We start from the raw sequence: 21264 nt of genomic DNA, 5'->3' as shown, positions 1-21264 counted from the left end.
AAATCTTCTGGACTTTTCAAGGAAGAGGGGCCCAAGATTTTTCTAAGGATCTCTAGATTCTAGGTTTCCATAGGGTGTGACTGCACTCAATCACTGTTGATCTGGGCAGAGGAGATTACATATTGTTAGCTAAGACAACAGACAATGGGTTTTCTAGGCAATGAATTATTTGAAACAGCCCTGAAGAACATAGTGGTATCTTTTTGCAAAAAAGATTCATTCCTTATAGAAAAGCATTCTGGAATTTTACCAAATACTATTTTTTTGTTCTTGTTAGCTTAGAAGAAACCTTAAGTGATGTAGTTGAAACAGTTAGCTAAACTTTTAATTGCTAGCATTATTATTCTTGAAACAGAAGAAAAAAATGACAATTTAATGCAAGCCATTCATGTTCTTGTTAAGTTATACCTTAAAAAAAATCTTTTGGGGGATATTTTATTTTTATGGATTTTAATAGACTATCACATTGGTGATTCCTGTGATTTGAATAACTATATAAATGCATAATCACGGTGGATTTTAATTGTGCCAGGATATACTTAAATTGATCTGATTTTAATAAATCCTCAAGGTTCAAAGTGATTTTATATCCTTTTAGTTTTTAGCTGTTCAAGCTTCTTTAATAATCACATTCCTTATCCTTCCAATAGCTGTCAATATCTGACTCCAGGTCAATTATCTGGAAAGCCTCCTGTTTTTGAAGATACTAGACTTCTCAAGAGTGGCTTCTGGGAAAATGTCGCCTTAGTTATATTTCTATTCCAGAAAGTGATTAAGGTTGTTGAAATCAGCAGATTCTATGTAACTGCTGTCACCATCTGGTGAGCTTGGCAGTTTCACAGTGGACTTTGGTCTTGTTCATCAATGGGATACCCACAAACTTAATGGTTGCATCAAAAGTTTGCTTTAAAAATCCTTTTGCACGCTAAATGTCCCCAAACATTGTACAGGCTTCTATCAGTCTTTTTTTTTTTTTCCAAATTTTTACAACTTTTTCCAAGTAAGACTCCATTGTTTTTCCTTACCAAGGCTTTTGTTAAGGCTTGGGCTAATAGAATTGTATAGAGCAATGGAGATATCTGAGAAAACTTCATAAGATGATTTTTGCCAATTTGAACTCTCCAGTTGAATGATATGCTAAGCCTAAAGCAAAGGCAACTAACTTCTCTTTCCATCTTTTTGCCACTTTTTTTTTTTTGGCTTTTTCCTCAAGTTTTCAGTAGAGTCCTGATAGCCTATTTGTATTATTTGTCATTCAGCATTTTTTCTACTAGCAATGTGAAAATCCTCCAGAGATTTTCACGGGCCATGTGAGAAAATGGCCATGTGCATCTTGCCATAGCCATTTTCCCCATGGAGAAGACCCATGTTTGCAAAGGTTTCTGCTAGCTTTCTTATATCATCAACTTTGATCAGTTGAGCAATCTTAAAAGATCGTTCATAAAAGTAATTCCTCAACCACTTGTCATCTGGGTTGTCAAAATAATGGACCAAAGCAAGTTTATTATTGTACATTTCTTTGTAGCAAGCTGTGAGCTCAGCATCTTCAGCCTTGGTCAGGAAGAAGTACAGTTGGTCCAGTTTCTCAGAGGGCTCCTCTAGGAGCATTTGCATCCAGAAAATTGACCTAATCTTTTCAGCTTTTCTCAAGGCAATCCACATTTTGAGCAGGAGAAGAACTCACAAAAGGACTTATAATAATCATGTTGTAGCATGTCTATACAGATATTCTTTTGGTATGAATTTCGGTATCCAGCTGTCTCTTTTTTGGTCAATCCTTTCAATTCTAGATATTTGTCTGTCTCATCTTTAATTTTTAATAATTGAGCCTTTGTGAGCCTTTGTCTGTTGTCTGTTGGAAAACATGTTCCCCTCTTTCTTGTTAAGAGGGCAAGGTTTGAGTAATCTATTTGCACATGTGACAGTCATCATTGTGCAATTTTATGGTTAGGTAAGATGTATCTCAGGTCTAATGGACTTAAATTTTCTCTTCCAGAGCCATCTGGGTCCAGTGGCCAGATAATTGACTTTTGCATCCTTTTATCTTTATCCCTAAGGAGATCTGATTATATAAATTGCTTACTTCAGTGGTAAATTGTATTACCATAAATAGCCTTTACAAGTTTTTTCTTTTCTAATTCCTCTCCCACCCCCCACCCCCACCCCCAGCCCCGCAATCTCATGCTAGGCAGAGGAGAGATTTTCTAAAGACCAATGATAATTACATAAAAATGAGCAAAGAAAATCCATTAAGCTTTCCATTCAAGGAGATATTAATAGACCTATTACAAATAGAATGAAGGTAATAACTTGTACTTTCACAGAAAATGAAAGGAAGAAAATCTGAATGACTTACAGAGGACATTTTCTATATAAAATACTTTCAAGGCCTTTTTTATTCAGTTCACTGACTATTCAACTCATTACAATTTAAATAAATGATTCTTGAGACCACTAGAGGGCAAACTCTATCTATTTCTCTAGTAATGGAATTTATTTTAAACAAATTTTATGCAAGTTGAAACTGGCAATGACTCATCTTCAAATTTGTGCTTGAATACTTATAGAGATTGAAAATGTGATTTGGAAGTTTAAGTAGGGCAAGTGTGACGAGGTCCATCTGATGCAGTATCCGCAGAGTTCTTTTTCTTAGTCCTATGTAGAAGCTTCAGAGACTATTTCTAGACATGTGGTGAACCAGTTGTTTTGGTAAGGCAAAACACAAGTGATATGATGTTCCTCCTCTCCTTGGTATTAATGACGGGAGGACAGGTTACTGAATTAAATAGTTAAAAGAAGAGACAGTTATCCTTCCGGTCCTTCTTTCTTTAGCTTTCCAGGGAGACTTCCAATGAGTAGGGGAGAAGAGCTGGCTTTTCTCTAACAACATCATGGCGCACCCGTGTGGCCACTAATAGGAAAGCTCAAGTAGGCATATTTGCTTAGGCTCAAGGCTTCTTTTTCTGCCTATTTATTCTTTTCTGATTTTAATGAGAAGTATTTATATTGAGGGAGATATATAAAAGTTTGGAGACGACTATTTGAATTTAAGAAGACCAGAGGTTCTGGGTTTCATTGATTTGGAGCTGAGAGGATGACTACTAGTAAATGTTGGCCCTAGCCTAGCCATTTTACCATCAAACATGTAGTGGAAACCATGCGAGTAATGTATAATGAAAGTGAAATATAAAATGCTTATTAGCAATCTAAATAAAAATTTAAGCAAAATTAATGCTTTATTTTCTGATGTTTAGGTATCAGCCTCCCAGGAAATTATAACAGTACTTAACTGTTATTAAAGCCTATCTTAACTTATTCTATTAATATTTGCTTTGAGTCTTTATGTTTAAGATTAATTTTTTTTTGTTAGTGAAGCAACTGGGCCCAGGATCATATAGCTAATAAGCATTAAGCAAGTGCCTGGGAGTATATTTGAACTCATGTCCTCCTGATTCCAGGATTACTGCTCTATCCATTGCCCCATCTAGCTGCCCCTGAGGATTTCTTTTAAGTGTAGGAATATATGTACCTGCCACATTTTTATTGAATACTTTTCCAACTCTCTCACTCCCCATAAGACTTCAGTCATAATATAACCTTTAAGTAAATTTATCATGAGACTAGGCTCCCCTAGGACTATATCTAATCAAAGTAGAATATCCAGATACAGAGCAGAGGGATTCCTTAGTGGAGAAGGTGGGTCCAGAAGTGGTTCCATCAACATTAAATAACAAATACTACTCTTGAAGTTCTGTTGGAAACTTGAAATATGGCATTTGAGACATTGTAAAATAATAGTTACAATAACTATTATTTCATGGTTGACCTAAAAAGAACTCCATATTTTCCCCATGTTTATTTCATGCTCCTGTGAACAAAAATATTATTCACTTCAACTGTAACTTTTCATTTCTCTCTTGATCATTTCTTAGATCAGGATCTGAAGATGACAAAAATGATATCAAAAATATTTTGACTCTAAGGTTATTGATTTGAAAGTGTTAATATTCATTTGAATGTAAAAGTTACAGGATGCCCGATTTTTAAAAATGTCTTAGCTATTTATTCCAGTAGAGCTCATAAATTCGTTAAAAGATAAACTTAAAACTATCTGTTGCTGCCCAGCTGCCATATACTTAGTCTAGCAAAAGCCTTAAGTTTGCAGCAGACCAAATAATCTTCAATAAATTCAATAAAAAACAATAAGTAACATATAACAGACCCTAAATCTGCAAACAAAAATGTCATCATTTTAACATACATAACATAAATACAAGCAAGAAGAATCAAATAAGAAAAACAGAAGATATGGGTGTGGATAGATTGGTTCCATTCTGAGGTTTTAACATGAGAAAGATAAAGGAAGGCAAGAGGAGGAATAGACTAGTATAGAAAGGATGAAGACTGTGGTAGAATTTGCTATTTCTTAAAAATAAGGTATATGATAAGAATATATACAAATGAGAAGGAAGGAAAGGAACATCAGAGGAACTTCACTCTTTGAACCTCTAGTACTATTTTGTAACCTAACCTTATTATATACTAACATACTTATTATACAGATAATAAGTATATAATAGATACTTATTTATTACTAATAATAATTATAATATTACTATAATATATAAGTATTTATTATATATTTATTATATAATAATTTATATATTATACATATACTAATAAATTACATACTAATTTATATTTTTATTACAGCTAACATTTAAACAGTGCCTGAAGGTTTGCCTTACATGTATTATCTCATTTAATTTTCACAAATCTGAAAAGTAGGTGCTATTATTTTTATTCTCATTTTGTAGAGGAAAAAAGTGATGCTAAGAGAGGTAGTGCTATCCAGGGTCTCAAATTTCTGGGGTAAGACTTGAGCTTAACTCTACTTAACTTCAAGTTCAAGACTATGTAATGTAACATCTAGCCCATTTATATCAAAATACTATTTTCTCTATCAAAATATAAGCTCTTAGAAAACTAAGACTTTTCTTTTTAATCATTACGCCCTAGCAAAGAGACTTTAATGATGGATATAGTTAATTATCAGTTGAATTGAACTGAATTGTACAAGCTCATTTCCAGTATGGGGCTGAAATTTTGGGAATGAGGGCATTAAAAAAGTTACCAAAAATCTACCTTTTGGGAGAGTAAAAAGCTTTAACTGAAAGTAGCATTCAGTTTTTAAATAAATTTGATGTGGAAATATGAAACTTTGAAAACTGGGACAAAGTGACATTTGCATTTGCATAAGTAACAAAGTTGCATTTTTTTTTTTTTTTTTTTTGTTTAACCCATGGTTACGGGTTAAACCATGACAAAGCTCTGATTTGATCCTTTAGAAGGAGTTTTTAAAAAGGCAGTGGAATAGAAGACAATAAAAAGAAGCAATTTAAAAAAAAAGTAGGAGTTAAGAAAATGCCAGGAGAAGCAGTCAGCAGATAGAATCAGAGGCTGTTGATTGGAAGAAAGCTAAAGTTTGTGCCATTTCAACTACCTGAACCATTGGGACTATGTATAGTTTTAGAAAGGTGAAGTCTCTCAGAGGTAATTAATTGTTCTTTGCTGCTTCTCCATTCCCATCCATGGGAAGAGGAAAAAGTAGGAAGACAACAGGCTTTTTAGCTGCTTTGCTATAAGCATAGACTGAGAATGGGCTTGCTGCCCCTAGGTTACTCAGAGAACCAACACAGCAAGACTCTATTAGACCCCAGCAAAGTGTCTTTAAGAGCATATAGTTAATTATCAATTGAATTGAGTTGAAGTTGAATGAGCCCAGGAACACCTCCATGCTATGATGAGGCCTTAGAGTAGAAATTTAGTAATACAAAGTATTTCTGAGTATAAGAGAAAAGGAGCAGTTTTGTGATTTCCTTAGTATATGGAACTTTTATTTGTAGAAATTCTCTCTACCAAGGCAGGTGCAGTTTATAGTCTTCTAACACTGAGAAGTTAAATAACTTGCCCAGGGTCACACAGATACTTATGTGTTAAAAACATAACCTGAAATCAGATCTTCCTGGTTTTAATGCCATCTGTTTATATACAATGCCTACATTATTCTGACTAGAAATCAAACAAAATGAACTAAGAAAATTCACACTAGTTAGGCACTCATAAACTCCAATATAAGAACATTAAATAATACCTTGAAGTTTAGACTCTCTTTTATGATACTTTTCCGAAGTTTTTCTAATGGCTCACTTTCTTCTGTAGCATCCACAAAATGGTAATCACGTATTTCAGGGAACCCTCTTTTGTTTAATAGCTCCCTGGTGATTTTGCTTATGGAGTCTTTTCGCTGTTTTTCATCAGAAACATCCAAATGTGTACCAATTAGAATCACTGGTGAGGAAGAAGCCCGAGCCTATAGGAGAAAGTCAAGAAAAATCCAAGTTTAATCTAGAATTAGGATTTTCTTTTAATTCTATTGAGGGTAACTCCTATAGCACTGCCACTAATGAAAACAGCACTTTAATACTTGAAGGGGCCATAATTTTAATACACTTTAAATTGAAAATTAGTAATCTAATATTATACAAATGCAATGTTAATATATCACTAAGCATTAACTATGTAATGATCCTGTTCCTGGGTCAGGATAAACAAATATAAGAGGTGAGATGATTCTTATACTCAAAAACATAGACTGAAATGGATAAGATACTCATGTGCAAATGCAAACTTTTAAAAAAAATAATAATAGTTTTTATTTACCAGATACTTGCATGGGTAATTTTACAAAGTTGACAGTTGCCAAAACTTTTTTTTTCCAATTTTTCCCCTCCTCCCTCCCCAGATGGCAGGTCGACCAATACATGTTAAATATGTTAGAATATAAATTAAATACAATATATGTATACATGACCAAACAGTTGTTTTGCTGAACAAAAAGAATCGGACTTTGAAATAGTGTACAATTAGCCTGTGAAGGAAATCCAAAATGCAGGCGGACAAAATTAGAGGGATTGGAAATTCTATGTAGTGGTTCATAGTCATCTCCCAGAGTTCTTTCACTGGGTGTAACTGATTCAGTTCATTACTGCTCTATTGGAACTGATTTGGTTCATCTCATTGTTGGAGAGGGCCACGTCCATCAGAATTGATCATCATACAGTATTGTTGAAGTGTATAATGATCTCCTGGTCTTGCTCATTTCACTCAGCATCAATTCATGTAAGTCTCTCCAGGCCTTTCTGAAATCATCCTGTTGGTCATTTCTTACAGAACAATAATATTCCATACTATTCATATACCACAATTTATTCAGCCATTCTCCATCTGAGGGGCATCCACATAGTTTCCAGTTTCTGGCCACCACAAAGAGAGCTGCTACAAACATTCTTGCACATACAGGTCCCTTTCCCTTCTTTATGATCTCTTTGTTACACAAACCCAGTAGCCAACACTGCTGGGTCAAAGTGTATGTACAGTTAGTTTGATAACTTTTTGAGCATAGTTCCAAATTGCTCTCCAGAATGGCTGGATGTATTCACAGTTCCACCAATAATGTATCAGTATACCTGTTTTCCCACATCCCCTCCAACATTCTGCATTACCTTTCCCTGTCATTCTAGCCAATCTAACAGGTGTGTAGTGGTATCTCAGAGTTGTTTTTTAATTTGCAGCAAATGCAAACTTTTTAAGACAAAAGACTTTAATTTTTATCTTTGTGCACAGAAATTCGGAGAGAAATTTTTTTGTTGTTGTTGGCAGAGAAAGAAAATTTTTAGGACCAAGATAAGTAAGTCTCTAGGAACTGTAATTCCCAAAAGATAATGTTTTTGTTACTATTATATAGAAATACTGTTAATTTTTGAGAGTTTATTTGTAGTCTGTAACTTTGCTGAAGCTTTTATCTTAATTATTGTTCTTCTCTTCACCTATCCTTAAACCTTTAATTTCTTTCTTCTATCTTATTGCTATTATTAACCTTTTCAGAAACATACCAAATAATAATGGACATTCATATTTCACTCTTGTATCTACTGAGAATATTCCAGTCTATCCCCAATCCTTGCAATGCTTGCTTTGAGTTTAAGATAGACATTTTTTACAGTATTAAAATAAACTTCTCTATGCCTATACTTCGTAACAACATTGTCTCCCAACATTGGTATGATGATAAAGTGGGTTATCTAGGCTTTATAAATGCTACCTACTATTTGAATATTCAGCATTTAGTAGAGTGCCTTGTATAAGGTAGGGACTTAATGTTGTAGAACTGAATTGTAATTTCTAGAAGGCGACTCTTATCCTTTTAGCAAAAACTGAGGAATGTTGGTCAATTCTTGAGAATAATTTCTGTCATTTCTTTTCAAATAGCTAATAATATTTTTAAGCCTATACACAGGTAATGACTAGGAATAGATGGAAGTACAATTTATCTGGGTCACCAGTAATATGATAAATATAATTTTTCCTCATCTGCTTTATTGGATAATCTTGATTAGTATTTATTGTTTAAAAATTATCTGGCCATCAAACTTTTGATGATAAATAGAACTCTCCAAACAGACTAGTTCTTCAACCATATACATATAAGTTTATTACTAGGACAACACTTGAAACCTTTCCAGCATCATAAAAGTCACCTAGATCTTAAGAAACCAGGTGTCACCTATATGCCATGATGAAGAATTGAATTAGCAATTAGTGAAATAATAATTATTATGTTTATACTTCTATAGTTCTTTATGGTTTACAAAGTACCTTATATCTATGATTTTATCTGATCTTTCCAATAATACTGTGGGGTAGGCTGTGATAATAAGTTCCATTTTACAAAGAAAGAAACTCAGTTAAAGAGAATCTGATAACAATATAAGGCTGTTGAGGATAAAGACACCTCAACAAAATTAGGGTCACCTGATTGGTATTGTGAATTTGGTGAAAGAATTCACACACTCAGTCTCCAAGTTAAGAGGCAAAGATTTATTATACTGCTTGACAGCAGGCTAAAGTTCCATGGACACCTTGCAATAATTGTAGAATTTCCCCTGCATACTTAATGGGGAAATATCTGATTATCAAAAATTCCCTTTCTTTCTATATAGTTCCAAGAGCATGAAAGGCATATTTGGAGTCAACATAGAAGTAAACTTTCATTCCTTTCCCCAATTCTAAAGCTCTGATGAAGACAAAGAATCCTCCTCTGGGCAGAAGTCCCAGGAGTGGCTTGACCTTCACAGTACTGAGACTCACTAAAGAATAACCCACTTGATTTTCCCTGTTTAAATCTGGTAGGGCTAATGCTGGGACAGAGGTCAGTTTAGCTTTCTTTGAGGCAGGTTCAGAGAGTGACAAGATCACCTACTTCCACTTTTCTGAGAAGGAATGGGAAGTGGGAGCTAATTCATGGCCCAAATACTTAATGGACTAACTGGCAATGTGGGCCTTAGACAAAGATATTTGATAGTCTCGAGAGTGAGAAAGTTAAGGGTTTTTAATAGCAGCAGCCAGAGAAGTCTCTCAGGCTGGGCTGCAGGTAATGAGGCTGCAAATAAACAGTTCCAAGTTTCTTAAATCTTTAGCCAGTGCCTGTCCAAATACACCCAGAGGTTTAAAAATTCCTATAGTACCCACCTCCACTGGCATCCCACAGAGGTGAAAAATGACAAAGGTTCCTTAGTCAAGAAACAACTTTGCTGAGAAATGGAAAGAGATTCCAAGTCAGGCAGTATTCCTAGCAAGGAAAATTTGCAGAGCGTGGAGCTGACAATCCAGAAAAGCTTCCTAAGAGCTTGGGGTATCACTTCAGCTATAGGATCAGGTGCAAAGAGCTTACCATAAGAAAGAGAGCATAAAATTTAGGGGGCCAAATGGGGGCCTCATATTGGGTGCCAAAAATGTTGAGAAAAAAGATACCCCAATAAGATTAAGAGTACCCCCTAATCAGTTACTTTCTCACACCTTAGTCAACTGAGTAACATTGAAAAACAAGTTCCTTAACTCAAAATTCAGTATTCATTACCATACCGTATTCATTATCATACTTAGTACACATTAGTAAGAATAGAACTTTAAAAAATAAAAGTTTGATTGTCAGTTCTTATAAATCTATAGTTAGGTGTCTCTTTCTTTCTTTTTCTTTTCTTTTTCTTTCACTGAGGCAATTGGGGTTAAGTGACTTGCTCAGGATCACATGTGTCCATATTTTTAATAAGAAGTAGAGCAAATAGGAAATCATCAAGATTTTTTAAAAATTGGTAAGGTTTCAAATTTCTACACAATCCTTTACTAACAGTTTCTAGGATTTTTGAAAAATGGCAATTTTAATTATCCATTATGAATTGAAATTTTATGTTTTTGAGTTTAAATAAGAAGTGATTATAACACTCATTTACTGAAAAAATTCACCTGACAACCTCAATTATCAAGAACATAGCCGAAAACCAAGAAGTAACCAAAATACCAATCACAGTCATCACAAAGTCTGTGCACTTATGTATTTATTGTTATGTAAGACATAAAATGATAATTTTCAAACATAGTATAATGTTCAATTTGAATAATAAAAATTTGACCCATCAAGAAAATAAGCTATTTTAAAATGTACCATGTAAAAGCATATAAAGGATATATACATATATATATATATATATATATATATTTAGAACATTTTTATTTAAAATAGTTAATATAAAATAGCATTGTTATCTATAATGGAGTGATCTTCAATTATATAGAAAATTCATCCCTATGTTATGTTTCCTTCTATTACTGAATAAATGAGATGTTAATTGTACTACACAGTTATTAAAAGAGTTTATGCTCAAAGAATATTCATTTAAAAGGTAACATTGAGAACTTGGTATTCATTTTTTAGACTGGGGTTCTTAAGAAGATGTCCGGTAAAATAATCAATAACTTTAATACAAAATAATCAATAACTTTAATAGTCTAGTGTTTGACAAACTCAAGGACCCCAGCTTTTGGGATAAGAACTCAATGTTTGACAAAAATTGCTGGGAAAACTGGAAATTAATATGGCAGAAACTAGGCATTGACCCACACTTAACACCGTACACCAAGGTCAGGTCAAAAATGGGTTTATAACCTAGGCATAAAGAATGAGATTATAAATAAATTAGAGGAACATATGATAGTTTACCTCTCAGACCTGTAGAAGAGGAATGAATTTATGTCCAAAGAAGAACTAGAGATCATTGTTGATCACAAAGTGGAAAACTTTGATTACATCAAATTGAAAACTAATGCAGAGAAGATTAGAAGGGAAACAATAAACTGGGAAAACATTTTTACAGTCAAAGGTTCCGATAAAGGCCTCATTTCCAAAATATACAGAGAACTGAATCAAATTTATAAGAAATCAAGCCATTTTCCAGTTGATAAATGGTCAAAGGATATGAACAGACAATTCTCAGATGAAGAAACTGAAACTATTTCTAGCCATATGAAAGGATGCTCCAAGTCATTATTAATCAAAGAAATGCAAATTAAGACAACTCTGAGATACTACTACACACCTGTCAGATTGGCTAGAATGACAGGGAAAGATAATGCAGAATGTTGGAGGGGATGTGGGGAAACAAGGTCATTGATACATCGTTGGTGGAATTGTGAATACATACAACCATTCTGGAGAGCAATTTGGAACTCTGCTCAAAAAGTTATCAAACTGTGCATATCCTTTGACCCAGCAGTGTTACTACTGGGCTTATATTCCAAAGAGATCTTAAAGAAGGGAAAGGGATCTGTATGTGTATGATGATCAATACTGATGGATGTGGCCATTTTCAACAATGAGATGAACCAAATTTGTTCCAACAGAGCAGTAATGAACTAAACCAGCTACACTCAGCAAAAGAACTCTGAGAGATGACTATGAACCACTACATAGAATTCCCAATCCCTCTAACTTTGTCCACCTGCATTTTGGATTTCCTTCAAAGTCCAGTTCTTTTTGGACAGCAAAATAACTGTTTGGACATGTATACATATATTGTATTTAATTTATACTTTAACATATTGAACATGTATTGGTCAACCTGCCATCTGGGGTGGGGGAAGGAAGGGGAAAGTTGGAACAAAGGGTTTGGCAATTGTCAATGTTGTAAATTATCCATGCATATATCTGGTAAATAAAAACTATTAATAAAATAAATAAATAAAAATTTTAAAAAATTAAAAAAAAAGATGTCTGGGGATAAATTACATTTTCATTTTCTAGCTGAAATCTAGCACTGAATCCTTAAGATCACCTATATCATTGATCAAATATTGTGACCTATTCAGAGATATCAAGTACTAAATTATTTAGAATATCTACTATTGTAAATGACACACGTTTTTTATAATATTAATCTTTTCTTAAAATGTAATGATTCATAAAGAGACAACAGAAAGTAACTGCTTTAAATGAATTAAGACCAAATTATTTTGGAATTTTAAGAAAAATTATTTGAAAATTTTAAATTGTTTAGTTACCTTTATGTTGAAAAGCCATGGCTTCATAGCATCTACTTCAGCTCTTCCTTTACTAAGATCATATACAGCAAGATATAATGCTCGTTGTGTCATAAAGTGAGGGTGAGTGCTATAGAACTCTTCTCTTCCTAAATGAAAAAGTCATATATGTTACCATGCCTATGGTAACAAGCAACTATGCATTTCTGTTACAATAATGTTTGCTATTTGATAGAAAGCACAGGGCCTAGTTTATGTGATATCACTACCTAATTAGAGATTTTAAGAGATCATAGAAGAAATAATTGGAAAGTTTTAAAGACAACCTAATCCAATTCTCTCATTATATAAATAAGAAAAATTAAGTTCCAAAAGGTTAAATGAATTGACAAAATTCAGATGAATGGCAAAAGATATCCTCAGATTCCAAATCCAGTGTTCTTTCTCTAAGCCCAGTTTTACTCTGTACCCATGTGACTATTTAAAAAACTTGATCTTAAAAAAGAGAAGGAAAACTAACTTTGAAAATTAAAAAAAAAAAAAAAACAGAAAAAAAAACAGGGATTCATGGATCAAATGTTAAATGACTTGTCTAAGATCACAAGTATATACATATGTGTGTATATGTGTATATTAGTATATCATCAGTTTATATTCGACACATTTCCAGTCTTGACAAATCCTATCAAACTTATAGTTCTATTGACATTGGATTCAAAAGCCAGAAAAATGACTTCCATTTCAAGATGAAGTACCAGAGCAAGATCTGACTGGCCAAAAATGACTTTTAAAATGAATTGAGTAATTTTTAAAAGAAGAAAAATAGTTGCTTTGTGTTAGGGAGTCCAAAAATGTATGCCAGAAGTTGATTGTGATTGTGATTGTGAGTGTAAATTTGATTCTGAAAAAGCCAGTTACTATTTATACTCTCAGTTTTTGCCAGCTACTTTCCATTTCACTACTTACATCTACTTTATTAGTTAAGGCACAACTGGTATAGTTGAAGAAGGAAAATAGTCCTAGGATTCTTCCTCTTCCCACCATCAACTTTATTTCATGAATTTTAAGAAGAAAATAAATGTTTTTCTAAACTCTATACACTAAATTCTTTTTCTGTGATTTCATTGGTGCATGTATTTGCCTCCATAACTGCAATTGACAATTCCTCTATAATTTACAGAACTTTGAGAATTGTTTTTTAAAAAAAATTGCAGCCAACATAGTGATGATAGTGATGAGACTTTCCAAATAAATCTAGAATGCTCCTCAAATGATGGACATACAATTTATAACTAAACCCATTCTCAAAACCTTGCCAGTTTGGTAGGATCTGCTACAGCTTTTCATTCCACAGGCTCAATCTTTGAGAAGACCAAGTAATTTCCACAATCCATGCCAGTATAAACAAAAATATTCTTTTCTAATGTCAAACATCATTAACAACTTGAGAATAATATCAAAAAGTTGATATAATTAATTAGTAGATGTTGAACTAGATGAAACATTCTGTTGAAATGGATACCTCCAAAATCCCAGACATTTAGGATTAGCTCTTTCTTCCCTTTGCTCCTCAGGTGGATAGACCAGTCTTTTACATCTATGCCTACTGTAGTACTCAGGGTGCTCAAATCTGTTTTTTTATACTTCATCAACTGTTGCAACAATGTAGTTTTTCCACTGCCAGTATTTCCCACAACCATAAGTTTCATTCGATTATATGGCACGGCCTTCTTTAACCTCTGTTGAAGAAACCTGTCATTTCAAAGAAACTATTAAAGTAATACACTAATATAGCACTGTCATTACATTGAATAATTATAGGCATTTTTGTCATAATTCAACTTCTAAATAATCTGAAAATAATATTTACCATAGTCTGCATTTCAGAGAATACGCCTACATTTATTTTAAGAAAATTATAATTTTGATACTCTGAAAGATACAAATTTTCAATGGCATATTTATTCTCTTCATCAGTGTGCTAAAAGTAACTACTATACATTTTGGAAGATGTTCTAGCTACAAGTATTTATTAAACATTTACTAAGTGTCGGACACTGCACTGAGGCAAAGAAAGGAAAAAATATGGTACTTTATTCCCAAAGACTTTATGTTTTAATGGAGGAAACAGCAAGCAAACAATTATGTACATGCAAAATATAGAATGTAAATAGAAATTAATCTCATAGTTGAAAGCATGAGGGGAGGGGATGGGATTGGGGAGGAGAGAAAAGAAGAGAAACAAAAAAGGCTTTTAAAAAAAAAGTTCTTCAAGCTGAATTTTGAAGGAAGCTAAAGAAAGAGGGTGAAAGAGGAAAAAGAACGTTCCAAGCCTGGTGAAAAGGCATAGTTAAGTGACAGAATGTCATGTTTGAGGAATAGCAAGAAAATAAGTGATGCTGGATATTAAGGGCCAGATTAGAGAACATTTATATTTGATTCTAGTGGTAATAGAGAGTTATTGGGATTTATTCAGTAGGGATTTACCATGATCAACGCTGCACTGGAAGATCACTTTGATGGCTGAGAGTAAGATGAATAGGAAAAGGAAGAGATTTGAGGTAGAGAGACCAAGCATCAGACTACTACAACAATCCAAGTATGAGGTGGTGATGTACTAGGGTAGCAACTGTGTAAAAGGATAAAACAGAAGGATATAATGTAAGATGTTCCAAAGGTAGAAATGGAAGCCCCTTCTAACAAAATGGATATATGAACTGAATCCAAATGAGAAGTCTAGGACAACTATGAATTTGTGAGATTTGGGTTAGGAGACTGATGTGTTTTTAACAGTAACAGGGAAATTTGGAAGAAGATGGGGTTTGGGAGAAAGATAACAGGGTTATGTTTTGATTATACTGAGTGTAGATCTTTAATAGTTCGTTGATGAAGTAAAAGTGGAGTTAAGAAGAGTCTTTAATGATATTGGTCCATAGAAGATAAAAAAGAATCTATATTCAAAGACTTCCCAATCTGATGAAACCTAACACAGTCTGTACTCTTTTAAACCAGTTTTCAAGAATTCAATTTTACACACACACACACACACACACACACACACACACACACACACACACACACACACACTTAAAATTAATGCATAAAAGTATGATTTTTAGAAGAACTATTTTAATATTGCTAAAGTAATAAATTCAAGGAATACAAATTTGTCTTTACATTATCACTAAGGAAGACACTTTTATATATTTACTTCCATCAAAATTAAAAGAATGCTGAATCCCAAATGCCTGCTATGACCTTAGGCAAGAATTAAAAGAACAAGGATTTAACATACCACCTGAGGAAAGGTCATGTACACAGATAAAAAAGATTTGGGACTGAAACTGTAATTTCATTTATACAGGGAACTTCCAGGTAAAAGAACTCCCTCAATGATGCAGCTTAGCACCTTCTTTGCAAATTACAGTCTAAGAACACTGAGAGGTTATATGACTTGCCTAGTTCACACAGCCACAATGTATCAGGACAGAAGCTGAATCCAGACATATCTGATTTTGAAGGTACCTCTCTATACACTATACCTCATTGCCTCTTTTATATAGAAAAATTCATAACATTAAAAAAATTCTTGTAGAAAAATGGCCTTTGATTTGAACTTTCAAAGAACCTAAGGATTTCAAGCTTTGAGATGAGCAAAGAAAACATTGCAGGAATAAAGGACACTCCAATTATAGTATATATAATTCTATGTTATAGAATTAATACGCATTTATTTTTTTAAAGATGTATGTTAATTGGAGTTCATATTTTAACCTACAGGGTAAATGGGAATAACTGAAGTTACTTGAAAAGGAGAATAACATGATCAGAACATGATGAAGAATGTGAAAGAAAGGAGTCCTTTGGAAAGGTGAGAAATTATTGTTGTAGGATTAACAGGGAGATATTTTGGGAATGGAATCAATAAGATCAGGCAACTAATTAAATATGAAAGGTGGAAAGTGAAGAGTCAAGGATAACTGAGGTTAAAACCCAAGTGATTAAAAAGATGGCACATACACAAAAAACAGGGAAATTAGGAAGCCAAGTGGATTTACGGGAAATAAGAATTAGTTATGTCTTAGACTTGTGTTTGAGATACCTAAGAGACACCTAAGCATTGAAATATAGCAGGCAGTTATTGACAGAATCCTAGAATTCAACAGAAAGATCAAGTCTTACATCCACATGGCTATAAATTTATTCTGATGAAATAATAATGATTTATAGTAAAACCAGTGTCGATCTTTTCAAGAAAAGGATTTCAGAATTTATTTCAATTAATTTTTCATGTTAATATAATTCATAATAAGGTCAAAATGTTTATAGACTACAAAAATAGAAATATGAAATGACTTAATTAAGTAGTTTGGACCCCTTTAATATAACAGTAGCTTTTATATGACATACTTTCTATTCTTGTCCAAATTGAAATATTTAAAGCTCTTTAAAATTTTAGTGGTTATCTAGGTTGGAATTGGAGTATGATAGATATTTCTTGGCAAATTTCTAAATAAAAATAAATCAGACCAAAAGACAACACTGTTTTTCTTGAATTTCTGATGACTCTTAATGGAATTACAGACATTTTTATCCAAGCAAAAAGAATCTTAACTATCAGGTTCAGTGATAGTGATATAAGGCATCCTATTAATATCAGTTTAGCATGGGAATAAGAAGATACACACTAGTTATTCAATAATAGACTATATAGGAAATTGTTATAATGTTCTACTTTTAAACTTAATACATTTATAAAAGTTTAAATTTTTTATGAGACAATTCTAAAGAGGCCTTCTGAAAGAAGATGGAAGGCTTCTAATCAGTGTAAGATTAGTCATTCATTCAATTCCCCAGGAGAAGTAGAATTACTTATTAATCAATGAACTGATTAATTAAGCATGGAATTTGAACACAAGAAGCACTCTAAAAGTACATTTTGACTAAATGAATTACAGTAAATAAATGTACCAGACTGTAACAACGTGATTTTTTTTGCCTTTAAATTGGTTACGGTAATTAGTTATCATATTAATTTTTGTTAGCTTAATAAAGACTTCATTTTTTAGGTAAAGCATAATGCAGTAAAAAAGTGTGTTATGTACTATCTTCCTCATGCCTCACAAATGTCAAGTCAGTTAGTTCCATATCAATTTTAACCAGGCACTACATGGTAACAGCTATCTGAATTAGAGGCAATAGTGGCTAGGATGCAAACTAGAATCAATCAAGTAAATCAAATAGCATAATTATATGGTGGTCCTCAAATGCATTCTATGTCATAAGTCAAATATACAGCAAAATCACAAGCTAAGGGAATATGAAATTAGAGATAAAACAATTGAAAATAAAATATCTAACCTTATGATGTCCTTAGTCTTGCATCCTATATGCTTAAAATCAAAATTAAGATGCAATTCATCCAAAGGAAGGTCCCAGATTTTAGTTAATTTCCCCATTTCATTAGGAAAGGATCTCAGCTCCAAATTGTAACTCACATCAAGAGATGTTAAATTTTCAAGAAAACCGATTTCAGGAGGAATCTTAGTGAAATTAAAAAAAAAACAACAATTGTATAAGATCTTTTTTAAAAAGATATTTCATTAAGAATGTAGCAGAATTGTATAACATAAAGAATTAAGGAAACTGGATGAGGCTTCAAAGTTAACTAATCTATATCACTTGTCATTACAGGAGAATGAATTATCAACACATTCTAAAATTTTCCAAATGTTTTTCATTTTCTTAATTATAAAAGTTATTTATTATGAATCATATTGTCTTTTGATTTTTTATAATATTTTCTTTTGAAATTAACCTTCTTTGATGACATTTTTCATTTTCTCGTAACCTTAGAAAGGAGAAAGTTTGTCTTGCTATATAATCTAAATACTATGACTTGTGTTTTCATTTCATTTTCTTGCATTATTTTCTTGAGTACAACACTACCTAATAGCAACATTTAATACACTTGAGTCTTCTATTAAGTTTCTCATTCTCTTAAGTTAAAAACATTATAAGGTTATAATACTAAATGTGAGATCTGGATTTCTTTTAATATAAGGAACTCCCAGTATAGGAAGTCTGCATTAAAACAGATCACAGATAGTTTATGATTTAGTTGTTTAATCCTGAAAAATGCCTCTGGAGGACTTAAGAGTTTAAGTGACTTTATTAAAATCACACAAAAAAACATATGTTTAAAACAAAGTGGTAGTATTTTTCATAAGGAAGAAATGTTTTTTTTCCAGAACAAACAAGGTATTTCCCTATAATTACTATATATGACACAGTTCTAGAAATACTATCCAAAGCAATAAGAAAAAAAGAACAAAACTAAAGTTAAAAACAGTAATCAAGGGACAGAATTACTCCTGTTTTTGACCTAATAGTTTACCTTAAAAAAACCCAAAAGAAATAAACAACAAAGAATTTACAATGACTAACATCAGCAAAACAACAGTTTATAAGACAAATACATGCAAAATCTATATAATACCTGAAAAATGAGATTAAGTAAAATTGCATTTTATATCATTATGAAGTACCTAAAATATCTGAGTCAACCTAATCAAGATTTACAGAAGGTTTATATAACATAGCTTAAAATACTAAAAGGAAACAATAAATAGAGATTTATTCATTGCTTGTGGTTCTGCTTGTAGTTATGTTGTGACAACATAATCTAAATCCCAGCTTTTTAAACTGTAGTAGATAATGCTATATTGGGTCTAGTAACTGAATGTGGGGTCATGAAATTATGATTTATTATCAGTAAATGTTTGACTTGTATGCCTATTTTACATAGGGTTATATACCTGGGTCACATAAAAATTTCTTGGGTAAAAAGTGTCATGAGTGGGAAAAGTTTAAGAAGCTCTAATCTAAATTACCATATAGATGTCATGTTAAACAAATGATATTACAAAAATGATTTTTCTATAGAATCAGATGAAATAAAAACATGCATTTGGAAGAATGAAAAGTCTAAATATCAAAAGAAATAAGAAAAATGTGAATGAAGAAGACACATTATAAGACTCAAATTATTATATAGCAGTGATCAACAAAGCATTTTGATACTGGGTTAAAAAACTGAAAAAGTAGATAAATGGAATAGACTAAGAAAAAGAAGAATTAGATCACACTTGATTTTTTGGAAGGTCACATTCATCTTAAAATTATGAATTTCTATTGTAAAGCTCTTCAGGGGATGGGTATATAATGCAGTGCTTTTAAAGCATATTCAGAGATGAGCAGATGTCCATGGGCTACCAATTAATTTCTTTTTTAATATTGTCTCTGAATTTAAAGGTGGTCTAGTGGATATGCTAGGGAATATTCTCAGAAATTACCAAAATTGGAGAAACTCTCTCACTTCAAAGTAAAACCAAAGAAATACCTTCTCTCATAGTCTACCTTCCTTTCTTTCAATCTTGAACTTAGAGACATAACAGAAATTATAACTTATATAATATATAATATAATATTATAATATATAATATAAATATAACTTATTAGTAGCATTGACATAAAAATCTAAATAAAAATTCAAACAAGGAAAAAAACCTAGCATTTATTCAGCACCTACTGTATGTCAAAACTATGCTAAGTACTTTGCTGAGTAAAAAAGCCAGGAAGTCTTTGAGGCTATATATGAAGTCAGGTCTTCCTGGCTCCGAACCTATCACTTTCCCTACTATGCCACCAGCTACCAAAGTACTCAAGGCTACGTTATGTTTTGTTCATGGTTCTGGGTTCTTATATGTGCATATTTCTCACTCTATTTCTCTTTGGATTATTTCATGTTCTTGAGCCATAATCTCCAAACCTAACCTGGGATGGCAAGTTCTACTAATTTGTGTATGTCTGTTATGTTATTACACAGGGTCGTTGTAAAAATCAAATCAGATAATGCAACCACAAAATAAATGTCAACTATTATTAATATTGCTTGTTTTCCACATTTCCCAGACAGGATCCTTTCTTAGATACATTCATTTCAGATCCCCTTTGCTCAGACAGTAGGCAACATGTAGTAGCAAGAACCAGGTTTTTTATGTTAACCTTGGCAAAATGCCTAGCACATAGTAAATATTTACTGGCCATTGACCAAGTACCTACTAACTAGTCTGAGTAAGGTTGGGGCTTTTTAAGCAAATCAATCAAATCACCACACTGAGTTAAACATACATCATAAGATGCCCTAATACCTCAAAGAGGTGAGAACAAATCCCAATTAAAAAAAAAAAAACCTTTAAATTAAATGTGAAATGTCTTTAGATAAACTGAAATTATATAATACAAAAAGTATTTGGATAGGCTGTGCAAACTTGGTCTCTAAGGATTTATAACTATAAAAATTAAGCTAGTTAACACCAATGGATATTCATATATCTTGCAGATTTGAAAATGGATGCAGAACAAGAAGAGAAATTGTTTCACTCTGATTAATCACTTTGGAGAAAAAAAGGAACACTGTGGTCTTGACTTTTGTTTCCATTACTATACTCCCATCTTACCACCACAGCTGGCTATGTAAGTTCCTTTCAAGCTTCAAAGAATCAGAAGAACATTGAATTTCTCATTTTCCAATCACTTGTTGAACATCATGTACCTGAAACAGCAATACTTGGCAACAATACCTGAATCAGGAGTTATTGGACATAGATAATAGTTATTCAAAACAGTCTAGCAAATTAGTTGTATTATACTAAAGAAAAACATCTTATGTATACTATGAAGGGAAGAAAAGGACATCCAATGACCAGTATCTGTGTATTCTCTTTGGCACCAGTGTCCAAAAGGAACAATATACTAGTTATGGTG

General features: G+C 32.5%; 1 protein-coding gene and 1 pseudogene across 1 annotated transcript in view; both read right to left on the bottom strand.

Annotated features, from left to right (window-relative positions):
• LRRK2 (leucine rich repeat kinase 2) overlaps positions 1-21264 on the bottom strand; it is a 173807-nt gene that overhangs the window by 52550 nt on the left and 99993 nt on the right. The window contains 4 exon segments of the mRNA XM_074269491.1: positions 6155-6373; positions 12457-12584; positions 13958-14187; positions 17797-17978. Coding sequence (XP_074125592.1) covers positions 6155-6373; positions 12457-12584; positions 13958-14187; positions 17797-17978 — 759 coding nt within the window.
• On the bottom strand, positions 620-1910 carry LOC141542859 (tetratricopeptide repeat protein 29-like; annotated as a pseudogene).

Source organism: Sminthopsis crassicaudata, chromosome 5 (assembly GCF_048593235.1).
Source record: "Sminthopsis crassicaudata isolate SCR6 chromosome 5, ASM4859323v1, whole genome shotgun sequence".
Taxonomy (NCBI): domain Eukaryota; kingdom Metazoa; phylum Chordata; class Mammalia; order Dasyuromorphia; family Dasyuridae; genus Sminthopsis; species Sminthopsis crassicaudata.
The sequence above is the reverse complement of the archived record's forward strand: the minus strand, read 5'-3'. Positions and strand labels throughout refer to the sequence as shown.